Source organism: Pleurodeles waltl, chromosome 8 (genome assembly GCF_031143425.1).
Source record: "Pleurodeles waltl isolate 20211129_DDA chromosome 8, aPleWal1.hap1.20221129, whole genome shotgun sequence".
In the NCBI taxonomy this organism is placed as follows: Eukaryota; Metazoa; Chordata; class Amphibia; order Caudata; family Salamandridae; genus Pleurodeles; species Pleurodeles waltl.
This window is the reverse complement of record NC_090447.1, coordinates 299,612,301-299,635,242: the sequence shown is the minus strand read 5'-3', so window position 1 is coordinate 299,635,242 and position 22,942 is coordinate 299,612,301. Positions and strand designations below refer to the sequence as shown.

The window sequence follows — 22,942 nt, the reverse complement described above, 5'->3', positions numbered from 1 at the left end:
ATCAAATCATGGTTTTAGGTATGCAAAATACAGATCGCAATATAAATTAGCACTGATCCTCCTACTGCATGAAATTTACAAGCTTATTGATGTGAGGCCTAAGCCTGAACATGTTTGTAAAATCCACAGAAGCACAGGTTTCCAGTTGGACTACAGTCATTAGTTATGTAGAGGTAAAAGAAGTTTTGGTGTCATTCATATAGGTGCTGTGTTCTGAGAATGCACAGTATGATTAGCATTCTCACAGCCCTAAAGGCAGGTCTTACAAATGTCATAGAACAAGCTTTAGCCACATATTAAGCAAAGTGGACAAACATGATACACATCCATAAACCAGTTAGAACCTTCCCAATGAATATGGCTGGCATTCACTTTCTGGTGAGCTATGGTATCTCAATGTGGCGAGTGGAACAATGCATAAAATGATTAATATAAACATTTGCCTACTGCACTAAGTTGCATGTTTTCTAGACAAGTATACATTGCAACTGCATGATGACTGAATAAGAACAAAATTGAGCTAATCCGAGTATTTTTTAAGTGTCGTGAATATGACATGATTAGCTTTTTTTCCTAAGGTGAGTAGTAAAATATTCTGGATGCTGTGTCAAACATTGTGTGCAACATCTAATAAAGAACATAGTGAGCAAGCAAGCCAATATATAATTTTTTGATTCAACTACAAAAATGTTAAGGCACCTAATGCAGGAGTCATTTTTTGAGACACACTCGTAAAAGGTATCCTTTGGGCAGTGGTCAGTTGACTAATATGTCATATGTCAGGTGTTACAGTGTCCAATTTCCTTATTTTAAGGAAAACACTGAAAGCTAAACGCTTGACTTTATACAACTTACATAGCTGTTTTTATGGAAGACCAAGACATGGTAATTGGAATAGTTTTGCCAGAGACAGAAGTGGGATTTGATTTTTTTTCTGTCTTTAAATGAACAATAGGAAAGAAATAATCTGATGGTATCAAAAACCTTTCCTGGTGCATGGTTGGTTAAGTTATATACTCAAGTACTATTCCTCAGAGAGAACCAGCCTTTTTAGTAGTATTTTAAAGGTGTTATAATTGTATTTGACTATAAAGACTAAGAACAAGGGTGATATAAATCACAGAAGTCTCCACAGAGCAAAGATTGCTCCAATGTCTGCACTAAATCATGATTTGAAAAGGTCGGTATTTTGTTTTTATTTTAATTGTGATCATACACTTGTTATTTCATAACACGCCCTTTTCTGTTCTATGTGTTTTTTATATAATTACTTTTTGTTTGATGAAAGTAATTTTCTCCTGTGCATTCATTTAATCAAACTTTTTTGTATTGTGCAGTTATCAAAGCTGACCTTAACTTACTCCTTTTCACCTAAAACTAAGCATTATATTCAGCATTAAATACCAAAGAAATTCAAGTAATTTTTTTTTTGCCATGCTAATGCAATGCCATGACTCTTTTGCTACTACTGTTGGTAGATGTATTCAGCTCGTGTTGGAAACGTGGTATTTATTCTGAGAACACAAAACGTTGCAATAAAACGAGAAGTACATTCTAGATCCCTTTTTCAAATGGAATGGACATACCCTTTTTGACATCCAGTTGCTTTCAGGCACTAGGTATGAAGCAGCATTAATTGATATAGCATAGTATCATGACACCATCTTTTTATCAACTATATTGAATTAAAATTTAATCAAAGTTCATTTGTGTAAGCCGGCCATTGCTCTCAGCAAATGGATAGCACATACCTCCTTCCTACTGCGTTTGCCTTTCCACTTCTCTTCTCTCCTTTCACGAATCTATAATAAACCCACTGGCCACGTGCATGGTGGCATTGGTGGCCTTTGGCAGCATATCACTCATGACATATAATATTCTCCTCCCTTCCTGTTCCCAAATACTGTTTTAATTTGTATTAAAGACAATTATGCATACAGGGACTTATTTAAAGGTAATCCAGCAGGAAATCAGTATTAGGATTAGGGACAAAGTAATTAAGGCATTCATAAAGAATCTCATCCTCAAACCTATTGTCAACATTTATCTTTTGGTACAATATTCATAGAATATACATATTTAGAATTTAGCTATTCAGACAACTACTTCTTTCAGTATATTGGCAACAATTAGCAATCTTGTGAGTATTTAGCATTTAGTAAACATGGAAAATACATTTGTAAATAAACGTGCTTGGAACAAGATGTTGCATGCCTCTTATTTTAATAATAAAAAACGAGTAACACATGGTCTCTACGTCCATGTTATAACATGATTATGATAAATATTAAACATAAAAGGTCATTGTTTTCAAATGCATTTGTGCAATGCTATCAGTAGTCATAAAGTGCCTATCGTATGAAAAGAGTTATTTTACAGAAAAATAACACAGTGCCAAGAGCCAAATCACTTTTGCGTAGCTATGCACAAAATCGCAAAACATGATGATTTTCCTCCTCGACACAATTCCTCTTTTTCCTTTTAAGCATAATGAAAACCATAGAAATAAAAGCACAGGTTTTTTTTAAAGCCACTGTTAATATGTCAGATATTTCAGGAGACAGTTACAGAAAGGCTGATAATTGCAGTTATTATAACCAGCCAGTAGTTTTCTCGGGCTACATAAAGTTAGACAGTGGCATACTTCAATCCTGGAGCAATATTCTTGTCAGTTGTTCAAATGAGAAATGGAAAGATGGTATAGTCAAAGCACATAAAAGATTTTTCCATGGCACAAAATGCAATACATCTGCACATTTTCTTATTTGTATTAACCACTTGGACATGTGTGATTGAGCTACAATTGGTAGCACTTGTCGAGAATTCCCATTTTCACACGATCCACCATGCTAATCAGTAATCATGTTGCTTTTACTTGCTGTACTCTGAAGTCAAAAACACCTATTGGTGCAGGTTGATCCAAGAATAGAGTATCCATTTATTTTGAAGGGTTTTCAGTTCTTGAAGCATAAAGAAATCAATGTACCTGAGCTTCATATCTAGACATATAAGTCCTGAATTTATAATTTTACACATACTTTTTCAAAGCAGTACTAAGACATGTTTCAAGAGAAAAAAACTCTCTACTTTAAGTGGGAAAGACCATGGATTACTAATATATTCAAAATTGTTATGTTAATTGTTGTTTAAAAAAAGTTGAAGTTCTGTAAACTTTCAAACATTCTCCACACTGGTGGAGAAAAGATAATCGATGCAGTGTAGTTATGTCAATGCTGAATTAAATGTTTTTTCATCTACTACTAGATATAAATAATTTATTTGGACTACAATGTACTATTAAGTGGTCTCCCCATGACTGAATGCAATATTTGCCTTTGAAGCAAGCTTTTAAATCATTACCTATAATTTTAATCTTTGGGCTGCTACATTGCAGGTCACCAGTTCACAAGTTATGGGTTGTATTTGTGTGGGCGCTTATGTGATGCATCACAATTTTGTGCTGCATTCATGGGCTTTTATAATGCTAACCAAATAAATGATATATAAGCAAATCTACCTCTATGCAGCTAAAAATGATCCTTACAGCACCACTGTTACAGTGGGTTAGAAAACAGACTCTATGTAATTTTGCTATGATCCAGTGATGGGATCATTTTCACCAAAAAACACTTAACCTACCATTCCACATCGAATTGCATTTAATAGAGATGTCTCTATTGTTCATATCATAAGAGGAATTCACAAGGAGTTCAGTTGTGTTCTGTATGCAGAACAGGGGGTAGATTTAAATATTCTTAATTTTTCTTACAAATAGATGCAGTAGATTTTATAACAATGTCTGCTCTCTTGAGAAACAGAGAAAAGGTATAAATAGGGCTCAAAAAACCTGTGATGCAAAAAGTATGTGTTTTCCATTAATATATGTTCCGAATATTGTGGTTATGCAAAATAAATCAAAATTGTAAACGTCAAATATACAAAAACATAATTTGCTGATAATGAAATAGAAGCCACAAGGGTTCAGTTTGCTACATAAATGTACAAGAAAGTGCATTTTGTTAATGAGGAGCAATTATAATGGCGTAGTCTGATGTAATGTTGTTTATCATAAAAGCTATGCTTGGTGTTTTCCACAGATTTACAGAACATCTCCGGCATAACTTCTTTATTTGTGGAGAATTACATACCAGATTATATCTGTTTTTACATTGCTATATCATTTGTATGGGTATATGTCTCTCAGCATGTTCCCTTTTCTTTAAAAAAAATATTGGCTAGTGTAACTCATAACTCAACATAAAACAATGCTTTTCTACAAAAAATATGCTTCTTTTTGGCTATTCATTGGAATGTTTATCTGTACCTCAACCAAAAGAATGTATGCACATCTCTGTTTATCACAATAGTTGTTGTACATGAGGAAGCACTTATGTGGCCGGAAAGAGGATACTTAAGCAGCTGAACTACATAGTGTGAGATCAAGGCTGCTTTCATCTAGCTCATGTTTGAACTTGTGTGTAGCAGTTTAATTTCAAATGCTTTAATTGTGTCTTAAGAGTGGCAGACTAGTTTAAGGACTAAAGCATTAGTGCAGCAAAGCTAAGGTCAGAATAGAAAACAAGTGTAAACATTTTACAGGCAAACAGTTGAGATGTGAACTGGCAAACTGTGCACAAATGAAGAATAGATTAAATCGAACTCCTAAGTGCCAGAAATCTTCCTTTTGATGCTTTACCCAGTGCTTTGTGTTCGATATACATTTCTTTCTATAAGGTGGTACTATGAAATATGTGTCTTATTTGTGAAAGTATACTGGCCTGTAGGTCTAATGCACACATTGTACATTTTCTTTAACTCTCATACAAGATTATCTTCAACATATTATTGCATTTTCACAAATGGCTTGTATCAAATAGCCAAACAAACATGCAGTCACATTGAAGTTGATTCATTTCTCCCCTATGTCACTGATGTATCAGGGACTTAAATACAGAAAAAGTAAATAAACACATTTGTATACTGCACATTGAGACTCTGTTTACTGTTAAAAAAAACGTAGTCCCTTTTTTGGTTTTGTATTTGAGTTTAACACAAAATGCTATTCCCAGGCATTCCCGAAAAAGCACTGATTAGATCACTCTTCTACACGTTTTTAAACGTTCACATTGTACAAGTATTTCAATTCTGTACAACGTACTTGCAGAGGTGCAATACCACCAACAATGCGTTAAATTCTGAGTTGTACTGGTTGTATCTACTCGCATGGGGTTCCACACTGAGATTGTTGAGCTAGCAACATTTCTATTATTCTTGTAAAAGGAAGTGGGACTTCAGTTTTTGGTGTGGTGATCATCAGAAAGCAAGCTGAAATATGTCTAACCAACAAATTCCACAGGAATTTTTACAGAAGAGATAGAAGGAAGTAGAGTGGTAACCAGGTTACAATTTGGGATAGAAGAGGGAGCAGCAAGGACTTGTGTCAAGGAGAGGAGCTAATCATATTGCTGGGTATTATCCATCAGTCACTGTGACATTGGTTTGTGCCTCACAAAATGCATAGACTGGAATTTAATATAAAGTATTAGTCCACACACACTGAACATGTACCATTTCATTAACACACCTTTTTTTCTTATTTTTGCAAATAAACAAAGAAAATAAGCACTATGACTGTCAAATAAAAAATGATTACATGACATTTTTTGCAACAATTCTTTTGGGTATGTGTAATATGTGGCTGTGGTTTAAAACCTGAGGCTTTGAACTGGTTATTGACTCAAAAATGTTTGTTTAACGTTGTGCTTCCATTGTATAACAAATAAAGCTAAACATGAATTAGAAAAATTAGCTGCTGAACAGTGCTAGGACACACAGACAAAAGGTACTAACTAATACAATCTCTTCATAATACTGTATTTTGATTCATATCTAAAGGGATATAATGGCGTTCAAGAATGATTACTTGAGACTTACTTACCTGCAGTCAAAAAGTTAAATATGTATCAAATAATGTTTCCTTGGGTTTATTATATGCATTATATACAAGATATTTAAATGATTTGCTAATAAGCTCAATGGATTGCAGATAACACCTAGAGCTAAGTATCGAAAATAAATTATATAAAAAATGTAAAATCATCAATACAGATAACTATTATGCCTGGTATACAAAGCTCTAGGAGTGGGCTTGGGTACTTCAAAATGAAATCAGTTGTTGTTACCTAAGCCTGCCATATTTTTGTAGCTGCATGATGTATTCACAACCCATATATACTGCTAGGATTAATGTACTGTCTTTCAAATTACTGAATTGATACATATATACTACTACTGCTACCATACTTCTAGAATCTATATTACAATGTTTTCAGTTTAGATTGTATTCTAGGGCATACAGTATTTTTCAAAAACAAGTGGTTTTTGAAAGGTAGACACATATAAAATATCCTCTGTAAACTTCTAATTTTAGATTTAATATTTTCTGTAGGTCTATTAGGTCTTTGCCCAATAGCATTCACTTATGGCATCATAAACCTGGTACGGTACCATTTATTTGAGCATGATAAAAGAAAGATGGGCTGACACAAAACCCCAACTTCATAAACATTTGAGCAACATAGAAAAGAAAAATGACAGCTTGGTTTATAATGACTGACATTATTAAGGCTGTATGTTCAAGCACTGTATGTTAAAACAGAAATTTACTAGGCAGTAAGAAATGTCCTGTATTTTGGAAGGAAAATGAAAGAAAGATGCCACTGACAGCTGATTGCTGGCACAAAATGGCCATTGAAAGCAGTAGTGTGTAGCGGAAGATGGAAGAAATCAATTTTGAAAGCTCATTGCCAGTTTTCTCCAGTTGTTAGCCTGATACATAAAATTCAGATATTAGAGGTCTCCATCTAGATGAAATACTCCTTCTTCTCCTCTGCATTGACTTGGCTGCCTTCTGCATTGATAATGGCTGTGTCAGCATCTGGTGCATCTTCTGCTCCTTTGGCTTCATTTGTTAAATAGGTCCCTAAGGATTTAAGAAGTATGAAGAAAGTTAGCCTATATGCTCACATTCTCCTCTGTTATGCAGTGCAACTTAAAACATATTTCACTGAAATGCAACAAGTACATTCTAGTGTTGAATACTTTTTGCCATTCACAAAATCGATTGCAGCATCATTAAGAGATTTACACAAATGTCAACAAGTGATAGCACCCCCATTTGTACCAAAGGTACATAATAACAGGAGAACAAACAGAGATAAAGCTTAATTTAAAAAAAATGCTGCTTAGAGCAGGCATTAAAAGGAGGCTTCCATTGGCTACAATGGGCTTCTGGGTGCTTTGCAGGATTAGCCTTAACATTTTTTACTCTAATCCTTGAATCCTTTAAATCTAATCCTGCAAAGCATTGGACTAACGTCAAAATTACTGCTGCTATTCCCCTAACTACTGCCATGGTGCACTGTACTTTAAATATGGCGCACACATGGTGGCGTAGGGGGTCGCTAAGGGTGCAAGAAAAGTGGTGCTGCACTCTGAGCAACACCACTTTTCTTAAATAGGCCCCTAAATGTTCGATGTCACAGATATGTTTTGACATACTGGCAAACAATACAGCCTATGAAGACACTAAGGGGCATATTTACAAGCCCCTAGTGCCACTGGATCGTCACTTTTTGTGATGCTCCAGTGGCGCTGTGCCCTGCGCCACATTTACAATGTGGCATTAAGACAGAAGACATTTTCTGCTGCAGAGGGGCATGCAATGGATGTTGCTGTGGACGTTCCACTGCAACCCCCCATTGCATTTTGACGCAGCCCCAGATTTACAAGGAAACGTAAATCTGAGGAAGCACCAAAAACGAACTCCACCCCAGGGGAATACTTTTATTTCTCCTCATTTTTGCTTTTCCTATGTTTGCTGCAGAGGAGCAAAATACCATCAATGATTTTTTATGTGCAGAAAGGGACATCTTCCTGGACATAAACAATCATTCCCTGAAATGCAGGCACCCTTGCACTATGGTGCAAGGGTGCATACTTTGGTGCTAGGTTGCTAAATTTAGCACCAGCGCTAGGGGAGCACAGGGGTGTGCTGTATTTTCTGTAAATACGTCACATCCCTGCGTTTCTGAAGTGACGCAGAGTGGCACTGCCAATTTTGGCACAGCGTCACGCTGTATCACTTTCTTTTAAATATGCCCCAAAAGCTCTCATTATGAGAGGCATGGAAATGGCATATACTTTTTATTAAACTGAAGGAATTAAATTGAATTGTAACTTCTCACTTATGGATACTTTAAGACTTTGGAACTTTAGCAATGAATCCCGTCAAGAACGTAAAAAAATATTTTGCAAGTCTCTGGAATAAAGATGAATCAGGAGGGTTCTTCTCTACATCCACCAAACTATTCCAAAGCTTAACTCACATTGTTAACGGTCTGGTATTCGTCAGTTAATAGATGGTTGGTACTGTGATTAAGCAGTGTTTTTGCTTTATGATGCATTTCCATGTTTCCAGGATACTCTGTACCTTGCATAAATCAATGTTCGGTTTGCTGACACCATTACTATGTACTAGAATATCTTCCTTTAAAAATGAGACATTATATACATTACGGTGAAAATGTCTGCACACGTTTCTGATTTCTAACATATTTATGTCTTGTCCAATTGAAGAATTCTCTTATAAAAGGAATATGCACTAATTAAGGACACAGATAAATTATCATTGTGGAGAACAGAATGATGATATGATGAAAAAAGCTCTACTGAACCAAAGAACGCAAAATGACCAACAACTTTGTAGATTTAGGCAGGGAAAGCATGTCCACCTAAATTAACCTATTAAAATGTTGTAGATGAACACATTCATGTGCATACTCTTCTTGCTTTGATGCTAAATGTACAAGGGACAAATATCCAATAACTCTACACTTGCATCATTTCTTCAAGCGCCAAACTCTCCACCTCATTGTAAAAAGGATCCTGTACCAGTAGTCATACATACAGTACCCATGTGAGAGATCCGGACAACAGCACATTGTTAACGCAAATGACTTAATTAAAAAATATTAATGAATGTTTATGTATTTCAAATAAATGAAATTGGTAGAAATTGATCAACATAGAAAATTAATGTAAACATTTGAAATTGTGACCTCGAAGAATGGCCATCAGAATTCAAAAATTGTACGAAATGAGTAATTAATATACATGAAATATTGAAAACCTATTAGATGTATGTAGTAATATGTCATATTGAGAGTTATTAGCTATGTCTTGCAATAATTGTATGCCTTAAGTTACCTAGTGTTTTGGCCTAGTCTTGCTAGACCTTTTGCAGAAGCTGAATTTCTTAATGTCTAATGGAAAATGCTGACAAAATGAACTGACCATGAACTGCTCATTGTTTTAATAAAATGCTTAACTTGAGCTTCTGTGAGAACCGGCGGACAGGAGCTGATGTTTCTAGTAATGTAACTAATAATGTGTAACGTGCATAAGATGTACTTTCCCAGGACTCGAACAATGAAGATACTGACTGGAGAAGAAGATGCAACATTTTTGATACCTGATGAGACGGATGATGAGGACATCGTAAAGCAGACCAATCAACGGCATGTGAACTGTGAAATATTAGAATAAATAGATTTGGAATAGTACAACTATTGGGTAGAGTCATAACTCGTGATTAATTGACCAATTGGAAATTAGGGGATAGTCTGGGTAACTTCGATATAACAACGTGACACAGAGAAGAGAGTTCAGAGATTGATGCCAGGGGAGCGAGACTGCGACATCGTAGAGGTGACTCAAGATTCTCACATTGGGCTCATAGTCTCTGAGAGCCTAATGTGATGCTGATCGACTGAAAACCTGAGGACGAAGACTGACTCTATTGCTGACCAATTCTGTGGATAGGTAGATATGACAATATGACTAAAATGCATTATTGTGCCTTTTCTTTCTCGGTACCAACTGCGCTGTCTAATAGTTTCTTAGCTAGATGTTTTTCTAAAATTCCTGTTCTAAAATTTTTTTTTTGCATGAAGTCCCACATGCTGATGCTAATCTGGGTTAGATGAGGTTTCCTTACATGATGTTGACAGATTACAGAGATAAATAGTTGACCAAGTACATTGCTGAACTCCAAGACACATTTTGACTTATTGCCTTTGATTCATTTGTTGACTTATGCTAATGCTTTAGAATGCATTCTGATGCAAGTTTTGATTAGGTTATGTTTTTGGCGCCTTCTAATAAATTAAATACGGATTTTGATTGAATTGAATTGAGTTGAATTAATCCTATGAGTTAGCATGGTAACTAATAGGGAAACAAAATTACTAAAACATATACAGAGTTGTGGTTATTCATGACTGTAAGGTCATGGTGTGATGTTTATTGTTTATTAATTAATGATGACTAATTTTTATTGAATTTTGTGTATTGATTATTGGGGAACATCGGCCATACCCTTGCTAGGATACTCCATGCGACTCAAGAGGTTCATCGACCTACGCACGTCCCCTTGTAAGTTTCCTTATTAAGGACCAGGTGCGCTAACAACATATTAGAAAGATTTTAAATATAAATGGTTTCACTCCTTCTCTCATCTCTGAAAGACAATAGGTCACTAGCATTGACATATTTTAAGGAATTATTCACCATCATATTAGTCCTGTGAGCATTAAAGTTGAATTTATTATTTAAGTCATTGTGTCAGCTTAAATCCAGCAGTGATGATTGTAAGAGAGTGTATCTTTTTTAGTGGTCCCCTCATCTTTTGTATATGTTAAGCTGACATTTTGACTTTGTGAGACTGCCATTCAGCCTCACCGTGCATGTGTTCCGAGTCTACAACAGGGGAAAGGTTTGGCTATATGTCAGTTGGTATGTTTAAATTTAAGATAAGACCACAGCGACATGGCACAGGAAGTGAACCAGTGGGCATAAAAGGTAGATATTATGTGTGGGCAGCTGCGTACATTTACACTCTCCCAGCTCTGAATTTAAAAAGCTTGCCTTTATGCCTATTAGTGCAGCCTGATAACTGCATCAAACAACTCTACAGCAGCACATGTTAAAATAGTTTTAGGTATTTGCTAATTGACACGTTGGTGTGTTTTGTGACCCAATAGGCTGAGTGCCTAAAGTTTAAAAAGTGGCTATATAAATATTATTAGAATTATGTTTCTAGACTGACTAGCCACAAAGTCATTTTTTCATGCTACTGAGTCCAAAAAAGCTTCGTGATTTTTTAAATGTTTAGCAAAGTTTAATGTTTAGTTTAGTAGTGCAGAGCTTGGAAAAATAGTGTACAGGTGACTTTACAAAAAATACTCTGTGCTGCCTTTTAGCTTTACCAATAATTATTTCAGCTCTGCTGGGCTTTTCCCTCTTAAACATTATTAGTCCTTTGATGATGTGCGAAACACTTGTGTCCAGAGTCAGTAGAGCTAGATCTCCTGGCATAAATGCTCAGAGGAGTACCCATTGGCCATTTATTCTGGAAAGTAGGAGAGAGGCATGGAATATACATAACAAATGACCAAACTCGAGCCTTGCCCTTTTCATATGTTTAAACTAAAAAGGGCCTAATTTGGGAAAGGCTTCTGAACTGGAAACCATCCAAACCATCCTATCTCTGTTACTAGATTGGGGAACAAATTTCCAGAACTTCTCAGGGGGGCTTACTGGATGCATATGCTCATTTCAATAACACAGTTCCTTATTGAAGCCTAGAAAGAAGGACAAATATCCCAATAGGCTCCTATTACCTTCTAAAACACACCAGAGCAGGATATATTGACATAACCTAAAGGAGAGTAAAAAGGGTGTGCTGAACAAGGGAACAGAGAGGACTGTGAAAATTATTTTGGGGTTCAGTGACAAGTTACCATCAATCGCTACTCAGCAAACATTATAAAACTGATTTCCAAACATCATTTCCTCATAACACAACTGGACCAGATGCAGACACAGGCTAAGTATGTTGTGTTTGAGTTTGCTTTGAAGAAAATCAAGGTGTCAGTAGGCTGGCCTCGTGTTAGCCTGAGGGATCAACAATGCTAAAGAGTGTCTCCACTTGTTATGAAGAACAGGCAGGCCGGTTCAGAAATTGACTGCACGAAATCCTTATGGAGAGTTTGCCAAAGAGAGACCTGGTGCCTAGGAGATCTCTCCTGAGTGAACAGGAGGAGGAAGGAGGATGTTTTATAGCATCTGAAGAAAAGTGGAAGGGGCATAATTACTGTTTGCCCTCCAGGGACCAGGATGTGGTACTGAGGTTATGCAGAAAACACACAATCTAGGCAGGCACGATCTTTAAATTTGCCCAACTAGAAGCTTTTTGTTTTGAAGAATAATACTTCAGGAGCCCTGCCTTTCTTCAGCATTCAGATTTACCCAGATTTCTTGAGCACCAAATAATCGAAAAGTAGAACTTAAGATGAGGACAAAGCAGCAAAGTTATCCCAGGGGGAAAGCTACATTGACAACAACAGATGTCGGCTTTATCCTGATCACAGCTTTTGGTTTCAAAACTGGAGGCTTTATTGGAAACATGGACACCAAATATCCATCTTTGAGATACCATCACTGTCCACAGCATCCTGCCTTTACCCACTGGAGGAGATTCGCTTACCTAAAAAATGCTATGGGCTTATTAATGATTCAGCACAGCTGGGGGAGTCTAAAAATGATGGTCCTTCAGCCCGTCAAGTCCATGGTTCCCCCACTCGAATTAGAGTGGGGGAACCACTTGGTTAGCACTGGTGGAACCTCAGACTACCAATGCTAAACCCTGACACAGCATTTCTGTTTGCCACAAAACCACTAGGTCACATAAATAGGCATCCTGCAGTATTGAGGGCAAGATGTTGTCACTCATTTTCCCTGCCAATTTCCACAGTGCAAGGAAAATATTGAATGGCAGCAAGCCCATGGAAAAAGTTTTGGTGTCAGCATCATTTACACATTTTTCAGAGAAACGAAACTCTTAAGTGCTTTAAACATGGTATTCACTAAAAATTGTGGGGCAATGAGCTGTGTGGCAGTGTCTCCCTTTACAGTTGTGATTTTCAAACCTTTTAATACTGTGCTCCCCCAGTGGAAAAAAAAACATTGGGGCCACCCCTTACGAATTATTCACAATTAGTCTATTAATTTGGCAATGTTTGAATATGTGTAGACTTATTCAAACATTGCAGTCTAGTTCTGTTACTGTTTTAAAAATGCAATCAAATACATTGTGCCAAACATACTCTGATATTCTGATCGGGCAGGACTTACTAATGTTCAAGAGTATTCACAGTGTGATTATTAGATGTGGGGTTTTTGAGTATTTGGAGTTCCTTCCCTTTTCACACATACTCCCATATTAGATATAATTGGCAAAACATGTTAGTAATTGCCCATTACTGGGCGGTTTACTGCTGCTCATTTTATTCAGCCTATATTAAAGCCCTGTTATCAGCATAATGTTCTTTTTGGCCAGAGCCTGGCACCGCCCTGGATCACTTGAGGCACCCCTTGGGGAGCATGCCTCCCAGTTTAAATACCCCTGTTTACAGCATAGAAATCCCCTCAAGGCACATGACAATCTCTAAATATGGTGGTGGAGGTGGGCCGGATTTACTACATTTTCCTGTAACTTAGCACAGCAACCAAATTTGCTGTGCTAAGTTGTGTAAGGGGGGAAACAAAGCCCACAGCCATTAATGCTAAGATTGGCCAAATGCAGCACTAATCCCCTGGTGCTTTAAAAATTCTGCCTTGCACGATGTACAGGCTTACATCATGGTGCAGGGGTGTATGTACTGTCTAATATAAAATTTGCACTAGAAGTATACCCTTCTAGTACAATGTCCTATGCCTAGATAAACTCAGAGATGAATCCCATGGACTAAATGCATTGGGTGCACTGCTGCTCACATGGGAGCAATCACTTTGTCTGTAGAAATTAACAACTTTTCCCTTACCAACGATTGGTCTGGCTCTAATTTTCGGGTCCACCAGTCTCTCTCGGTCTCATATATTATAATGATCCCTCAGTTCCTTTAACGGAGACGTCCGTGGCACTGAGGACTTCCACCACCGCGATATAGGTAACCCTAGATATAGCGGATGGTTGTTCAAGCTTGAACCTTAAAAGGAAAGACCCCGTTTTGGTGTACCTTCTCTGAACCATCGCTGTTTTTCTAATGGCTAATCCCCAGGTAATACAAATAGCTCTTAATATGAGGCAGCCGCTAACAGCACATTTGCTTGCACATGGTCTTACGATCCAGGGTGGTCCAGTCACATTTGTGGTGGTCGCCCATGCAGCCTATAGAACAGAACTTTTCTACTCCTGGGTCACATTTCCAGCAGTTGATGGGAATACAAATACATTTCACACATATACGGTTGCGAACGCGCCTGGTCAGTACAGGGCGTACGCATACATAGAGATACCTCTATCTTATCAAGAACATAATAATTGGCTTGATGGCGCCCTACCCCATACAATATTGCCAGTAAGGTTAGGTCCACTGAGTAATGATGGTCCGACATGGCCTTTATTGGCTGAAGTTCGTCGTTTATATACAGACTTAACGGCTACATATAGACGCTTAGTACAATTTGTGATGCAGACACTAAATACAAACCCAGCGCGTGCTGCTCCAGCACAACAACATGCAGTAGCTCCAGGTATAAACCCGGCGACTGTTCACTCTATCATGGGTAAAGTTCCAGCAAAACGGGAGGAGAACCCATTTTGGCTGGCACAAAAAATGAATACGCTGGAGGCGGTATTTCCCCATACGGGACCTCAGGACAAAAATAGGATATTAACTATGTGTTTACCATTTTGCATGGTTCCCACAGTGGAACATTGTAATACATGGGGCACGGTGTTTGCCGCGCTCTATACAATGGCACACGGTACACCGACCTTGGCCACCTACCGGAAGAGCTTAAAAAGATTCAGGATGAATACGGGGCTGCCCCAGCCTTAGTTTTAGGAATTCAACTGATGGGCAATTTTGCCACGGTCTCTTCAATAATACTAAGTAATATTAAGTGTGGTATTGATGTTCACTGTCATGTCCAGTATGTTAATGATGATACAAAGGTTCCTGGTGTGGGTGTCGGGGTAGGTGTCGTCTAAGGTTGGCCTGCCGCCAGGCGTAGAGCTCCATGGTGTAGTCATCAAATATTACTACTTCTGTCTTATAGATGTTTAGCTTGAAACTGTTGAATTTCATCCAGTTGGCAAGCACAGTCATGCAGTCTGTGAACTTGTTACATATCCTGAGGGTCTTATCCATGGGGTCGAGTATGAGTTGTGCCTCATTAGTGAAAGAGAGGATGTTGATGTCACAGGTACACTGACCCTGGCTAAAGGTATCGCATAAGCATTGTAGAGGGTAGGGCTGAGGGATGAGCCTTGTGGTACTCCATAGATGAGTTTGCAGGTCTCTGATGAGCATGGGGCCACGCTGACAGCTTGCGTTTTGCCTGTCAAGAAGGAGCAGATCCACTAAGAAGACATCCAGGAGGAAGAGGGCTGATGTGTCTCCTCATGTGTGTGTCTCCTGTGACAGTAATGAGAACTGTTTAAGAGCTGTGGTTGGGTCTGAAGCCAGTCAGAGTGGTGTTGCAGGATTGGTGTTTGCTAAAGTGGTTAGTGAGGCATCTGTTAATGAGTATCTTTAGGACATTTGCAGGATACAGTAGGAGGGAGATGAGTCTGTGATTAGCTAGAGTGGCTGGGGTCGTGGATGGTTTCTTGAGTAGGAAGTGACTGTGAGGTGTTTTGAAGCATCCCAGAATGTACTAAGGAAACGGAGGCATTGAGGATGAGTGAGAGTGCTACACTGATAGTGTGGAGTCTTCTGGTGAAGGCGTGGGGGGCAGGGGTAAGGCTTGGTCCAAGAGTGTATAGAGTTCATGGTAGTGGTGGCTTGTCCATAGTGACAATAGGCCAGGCAGTCAACCTCTCTTCTTTGGCCTGGATGTGGAGTAGAATAGCAAGGGTGAGGGTGTCCAGAAAAAGGTCCAAGTTGCTGTATATGGAGGTGATCTTATTGCAGAAAAAGTCTGGGAGTTTGTTGCAGAGGTCCTGCAACAGGGTGATATTGTAGGAGGCAGCTGCGGAAGCAGTGAAACCTTTTATAATCTTGAAAATCTGCGTACCTCTGCTGGAACTGCCGTCTATGTGGTTAGCAAGTGCAGCATGCTTAGAGTTTGACCTGTTGGGGGTGGCATTTTAAGGCAGATTTAAAAGTGCTTTTGTCTGCAGTGTTTTGGTTCAGTCTTCATTGTCATTGTGACAATTTGTCAGTCTGAGTTCCTCTATGTACCAGGTGGTTTGTGGTTAGGCTCTAGCCAATTGGTTCAGTTTGAGGTGAGTCCACCAAACACAGAGGAGCTATAGAATGAAATTGAAATCAATGGGGTACCCTCCTAAGGCAATTCACAATAAAATGACCGCCACTGTCCGAGCACCCCAGACAACTTCAAAAATACACTGTATAGGTCCTTCAATACCTTTGACGACACAAAATATGATGGGTGGAGTGTTAAAACTTTTCAAAGACTCAACCCCAGTCACAGATCTGGGTTTAATCCATCGTTCTTCTGCTCACCATGCTACCCCAGTTTGGACTAAGCCATATGCAAATCAGTCTTGACCCTGTTCCCCATGGGAACAGTCCAGCCCAAACTGCCAGGCCAGGTCCTCCCTGGACCAGAAACAAGCATCCTAGGTGGGAAGGGTATGCCCAGGCATGGGTCCCTTGCTCCCCATGCCACTGGAGTCAAGCTAGCCTGGCTGATGAAGGGTGATACCCTGAAACCGGTCCTAGGATGCTTGTTTCCAGTCCAGGGAGGACCTGGCTTGGCAGTTCGGGCTGGACTGTTCTCATGGGAAACAGGGTCAAAACTGATTTGTATATGGCTGGATCCAAACTGGAGTGGCATGGGTGGCAAAAAAATGATGGATTTAGGCCTAGATCTCTGTGCGGGGGTGAATGTTTGACATTATTCATCCATCATTTGTTCTTTTTGCCTTTAATACATTTGACCTTAAGGGCCTGAGTACCTCCATTGGGGTATTTCACTAACTAAAGATGATACTGCAAGGGAAGAAAAGTAGGTGAAGTGTCAATCAGTGATGAACAAAAATATGTGAAAATTACAGTGTAAAGAAATGTGTGTAAAAAATGGAAGTGCCTCAAGGGGTCACCCACCATAAGTCGGTCAATTTGTGCTGCTGATAGGCATAACTTGTCATTATCAAAACACTTTCCTATATGTGTAGGGAAAAAGCCACCACTCTTCAATTTTCTATGGGGTGTAGCTAAAAAAGGAATGTTTGATAAAGCGTATGTCCTCTTACCTTCACTAAAGAATAAGGTCCTCCAAAAATCTGAGAGTTCACACATCACTCGCTTAGACACAAAATGACCAAAGAAAGCAATAATAACAATGTGTCTGAAGGACCAAAAACATTTTAATGATATAGGTGTTCAAGCTCTGAATGACAAGTTATGCCAATTGGTGAAAATGAAGGCCGCTGTTTAGGTCAACTGGGCTGGTGTTGTGGAGTACTTTGTGCATGTGGATGAGGCATTTGAAGCGTGTGCACTTGTGTGCATTGGAAGTCAGTATATTTCCCTGATGTCTGGTGTGATGTGACCTCAGCATGAGAGGTTGAGGACTAGTCTGGCTGTTGTGCTCTGGACAGTCTGAAGTATTTTTGTGGGCTGGTTATTATTCCTGCCTACAGTGTGTCACCATAGTCCAATCTGTTTGGGTGCTGCCCAGAAGCCACTTGATGATTTTCTTCAGCATCCTGAGGGTGTTAAAGCAAGAGGAGGCAACTGTGTTGACTTGAGTGGCCATGTCCAGTTTATTGTTCATATTCGTTCTGAGGCTTATTACTTGCAGGCTGGGTGTGGAGGCAGGTTGAAGGTCTGTAGGCCCCAAAAGATGTCCTGTGATGAGGTGCCTTTCCTGAAGACCACTACTTTGATCTTGTTGATGTTCATCTTGAGGCAGTTCCATTGGATGCTGGAAACAGGTTCCTGGTGTTGAATGCTTTGTTTGAGAGGAACAGTATCAGTTGCATGTTTTCAGGGTATGTGAGGATATTTGTGTTGTGAGTCTCAAGGATGTTTGCCAATGGGGTAATGTATATGTTGAAAAGCGTAGGGCTGAGCGAGGAGCCCTGGGGGACTTCACAAGTGAGGCCCCATACTTCTGAGGAGAAGGCGGGCATGACGACTGTTTGGGTTCTTCCAGTGATGAATATGTAGATCCAGTCAAGGGGTGTGCTCCTAAATATCCACTTCAAGGAGTCATCAGATCAGAATAGGATGGGGTACAGTGTTGAAGGCCGCTTATACGTTCAGGACGATGAGGGTTGTGGTTTTCCCTCAGTTGAGGATCTTTCCACTGTCATGAGGATAGTTTCCATGTTATGGCTCGACTGAATCCTGATTGTGCAGTGTCGAGAAGTGACTATATGGCGTGGTGAAATTGATGTTTATTTCAAGGACCTTGACAGGATAAGGAAGGGGGGATATAGGTTGGTAATTGTTAGTTTGCTCAGGTCGACTGAGGGCTTCTTTAGGAGGGTGTCAACTGCTGCATGTTTCCTTGGTCATGGAAAGGTAGCTGTACTCTTGGATGTGTTGAGGATGGTGGCCAGGGCCTCGCTGATAGTGGGTGCTCCTTTGCCGAAGGCATGATGTGAGCGAGGTCCGACTGGGGCAAGGAGTGTATGGTTGCCATGATCGCTATGATTTCCTTTGTGCAGATGGTGCTCCATCTGGTAATTGAGTCGTCTTTGTTCGTCATTGGGAGGCTTCTGGTGAGGCCAAGGGGCATGTCAATTTAACCAAATACCAGGGATAGCAAAAGTGACATCACACACCCTTTGACCTCCAATTTCACTCATATACACATACATACATATACTTTCTCATATAAACACACTCTCACCTGTAAGCACGCCAACAACATGCATTTAAAAGCATGTTTTACATACCTGAACTGCTGTGGAGGTGCATATTGGAGCTAACTGTACTCCATTTTTACTACATGTGTAGTGAATAATATTTTCTTATTCACTAGTAGTGTAAAAAAGTGATCCATAAGGGTGGGCTGCCACTGCATTCCTGGCACCGAATTTGCCACCTCTGAGGTCAGGAGTCGCAAAGGCAGTACTAGGCAAGCCAGGGATCGCAGCTATGCCCCTCAGTGACCCCTAAATTACATCCATGTCCAGGGGTCCGGTTTTGGTGCAAAGTTGCTATATATGGTTGTGATGTTGTTACAGAAAAAGTAAGAGAGGCTGTTTCCCAGATCTTGAGAAGGGATAATGCTGCAGTGGCTGCTGTGGACATGAAAACATTTGTGGCAATAGCAAATGTTTCTTTGCTCTTGGTGGAGCTGGTGTTTATTTGTTCAGGTAGGGCCTTCCTCTTGGTTTTTAGGATTAAGTAGTAGTTCCTCCTTAAGGCAACTTTGAAGGAATCTTTTTTTCTGCTCCTCCTTGGCTGGTTCTCCATTTCCTTTCCAATTGTTTACAGTGTTGCCTAGTTATTCTAAGGTCTTCAGTGTGCCAGCTTGCTTGTGTTTTTGATTTGGCTGTGTGGCTTCTTTTGTGGGGGCATGCGTGTCAGGACAGTTGGTGATCAACTTGTTGAAGTTTTTCATGTCACATGCTAGGTGGCCCATGCGTTTTGGTTTGTTCTCTTGTAGGACGGGAGCCCAATCTCCCTAGGCTATGTTGTTCCAGTGTTCGTGTGCTGGGCCCACTGTGGGAGTTCTTCTGCATTGGTGGATGTTCATTATGAAGTTAACTATGGTGTGGTTGATCCAGGTGGACGCCTGGGTATCTTGAACATGAAGTCTTTGAAGGATGCAAACAGAGTCTAGGATGTGCCGTCAGGGTGGGTAGGATCAGTGACACATTGGGTGAGTCCCAGTTTTTCAAGTCTGTGTAAAAGTGCAACTGAGTTTGAGTCGGTCCAGTCTTTTAGGTGGAAATTGAGGGTTCCTAGGAGGATGAATGCATTGGAGTTGAGGACTAGTATGGTGTGGAAGTCTGTTCGCCAAGTTGGATAAGGGCCCTGGAGGTCCACGTAGCTGGTTCTAATTTCTGTAGATACCCTGGAACCGGTTCTAGGATGCTTGTTTCTGGTCCAGGGAGGACCTGGCCTGGCAGTTCGGGTGGACTGTTCCCATAGGGAACAGGGTCAAGAATGATTTACATATGGCTGGGTCCAAACTGGAATGGCATGGCAAACAGAAAAACTGATGGGTTAAACCCAGATCTGTGACTGGGGCTGAATGTTTGATTTGCTCTGCATTCCGTTCATCATCTGCTGTTTTTGCATTTGTTGCCCCGAGTGGGAAGGGTATGCCCAGACGCGGGCCCCGTGCTTGCTATGCCACCAGATTCAAGCTAGCCTGGCTGATGAAGGGTGATACCCTGAAACCGGTCCCAGGATGCTTGTTTCTGGTTCAGGGACTGGCAGTACGGGGTGGACTGTTCCCATAGGGAACAGGGTCAAGAATGATTTGCATATGGCTGGGTCCACATGACATAGCGCTGTCAACGTTTGGTCAGGCTCTAATTTTCGGGTCCTCCTGAATATCTCTGTCTCACTACTTACAAAGGCACCTCAGTACTATATAAAGGAGATGTCCATGATATTCAGGATTTCCTCCTCAGCTAAGTAGGGAGTACCTAATTAACGCTGTAGGTTGTACAAACTTGAAGTCTAAAAGGATAATCCCCATTTGCTGTGCTTATCTCTGAACAAACTTACCATTCATTATCTGAATCCACAACAGGTAGCAATTGCAGTCAACATGCAACCACCCCTAACTGCACATTTACTAGCACATGGCCTAACGACTGAGGGGGGTCCAGTCACATTTGTTGTTGACGCACACCCAGCCTATAGAACTGAACTTTTTTATTCTTGGGTCACATTTCCAGCAGTTGATGGGAACACAAATATATTTCATCATATACACCTGCAAACATACCTGCACAATACAGAGCACATGCATATTTAGAGATACATCTATCTTATCAAGAACAGGAACATAATAATTGCCTTGATGGCGCCTATCCCACAAAATTCTACATGTTAGGTTAGGTCCTCTAAATAATGATGGTCCTACCTGGCCTTTATTGTCTACTTATTCACCCCACCCTGCTGCAGCGAACCTAATGGTAGCTTAAGTCAGCCGCTTATATGCTGATCTGACGGCAATGTACACACGATTAGTACAGTTTGTAATGCAAGCATCAAACACAAACCCAGCACGTGCTACATCTGCGCAACCACATGCAGTAACGCCAGGCATTAACCCTGCGACTGTACATTCGATCATGGGTAAAGTACCCACCAAACGAGAAGAAATTCCATTTTGGTTAGCTCAAAAAATAAATGCGCTGGAAGCAATATTTCCCCATACAGGACCTCAGGATAAACACAGAATATTAACTATGTGCTTACCATTTGGGAGGGTTCCCACTATAGATAATTGTAATACATGGGGCACGGTATTTGCCATGTCCTATACTACCGCACACCGAACCCTGACACTTGCCAATTTACTGGAGGTGTTGAAACAAATTCAGGATGAATACGGGGCTGCCCCGGCCCTGGATGTTTAAGATGCAACTGATGGGCAACTTTGCCCCAGTATCCTCAATTATATTAAGTAACTTTAAAGGGGAAGCGGTCACACTAGCCTTGCGCATGTGGCTCCGGGATGTTCTTCCACAGGATCAAGAACACGAGCTGCCAAAGATTATCGCGGAGACCTACTCTAGTATGTGGCTGAGATAGTCTGGGGGCTAGACCAATCAAACCACAATTTTAGGGTAAATCTAATAAAGATTCTACCAAGCAAGCTCCTGAGGGTACTAAGAAACGCTGGAATAAAAAACAACAAACGCCTAAAAAATAACGTGGGGAATCTCTGCATACGGAGACCCCACAGAATAGATATAATCTCAGAAATAGAGATAATATCAAAACGCCTGACGGATAGCAATGTACTGATACACGCCAATCTCGTTCCTTTCAGGACTCATCAGAAAAATGCAGTGAGAGAGGTGGGCGGTCAGAGGGAAGAAATGAGTACGTGGAACCAAGACAGGAATCACAACGCTCAACAGAAGTTTCTGTTAAAAAAGAAGTGAAACTTCCCCAATAAAAACCCTATTTCAAAATGAAAAAGGTCTGACATGCCACTCAAGAAGAGTGCTCTCTTGAAGAACAAGAAGTGGGCACTAGCGCTATTAGACAGCGCAGTAGAGGTCACAATAGTTTGCCGTAATCTTCTATAGCATCTGGAGGTAAAAGCAACTGATGACTTCTTACAAGTAGAAACTGCAGACATGCATGTCTCCACGCCTGATAGGGTGTACAAAGTAATGCTACAGTTAGAAGGAGATACTGAGTGCACAATCAATGTAATCTTTTGGGACTGCGTTGTAAGCATATATGATATTCTACTGGCTAAAAGGCATTGGCCACCTGAATTTTTCCGTACTTGCCCATATGGGGAAGATGTTATTAAAACTTCTTTCTCGCCCCTTGTTCATGAGGAGCTTGCAGAATCCTATGCCATTGATTGGGCATTGGCGCGGGCACCCGCAATATATTGCAACCATGTAGGACGGGCTAAAGATTCCCCCCTATCATGTAATCCCCACTAAAAATCAAGCCCAACCCCAATGTCCAATAAAACGTGATGCTAAAGCACCCGTGAGGGATATCCAAACACAACTGGAGTACCAGGGCATAATTGAACCCTGCATCTCACCCATGAGTAATCCATTATTCCCAGTAGCTAAACCGGACCATTCATACGGAATAGTCTTGGACTACAAACATTTAAACAGTCATACACGCACATATGCTATACAAAACTCACATAGCACAGCACTCATGAACAACAT

General features: G+C 40.1%; 1 protein-coding gene across 2 annotated transcripts in view; it reads right to left on the bottom strand.

Annotated features, from left to right (window-relative positions):
- Positions 1-5,968: 5,968 nt before the first annotated feature.
- The window catches only part of CADM2 (cell adhesion molecule 2), a 1,888,160-nt gene continuing 1,871,186 nt past the window's right edge, over positions 5,969-22,942 (bottom strand). For both annotated transcript variants that reach the window (XM_069204145.1, XM_069204144.1), the window contains one exon: positions 5,969-6,982. In XM_069204145.1, coding sequence (XP_069060246.1) covers positions 6,864-6,982 — 119 coding nt within the window. In that variant the 3' untranslated portion in view covers positions 5,969-6,863. The remainder of the gene's footprint in view (positions 6,983-22,942) is intronic.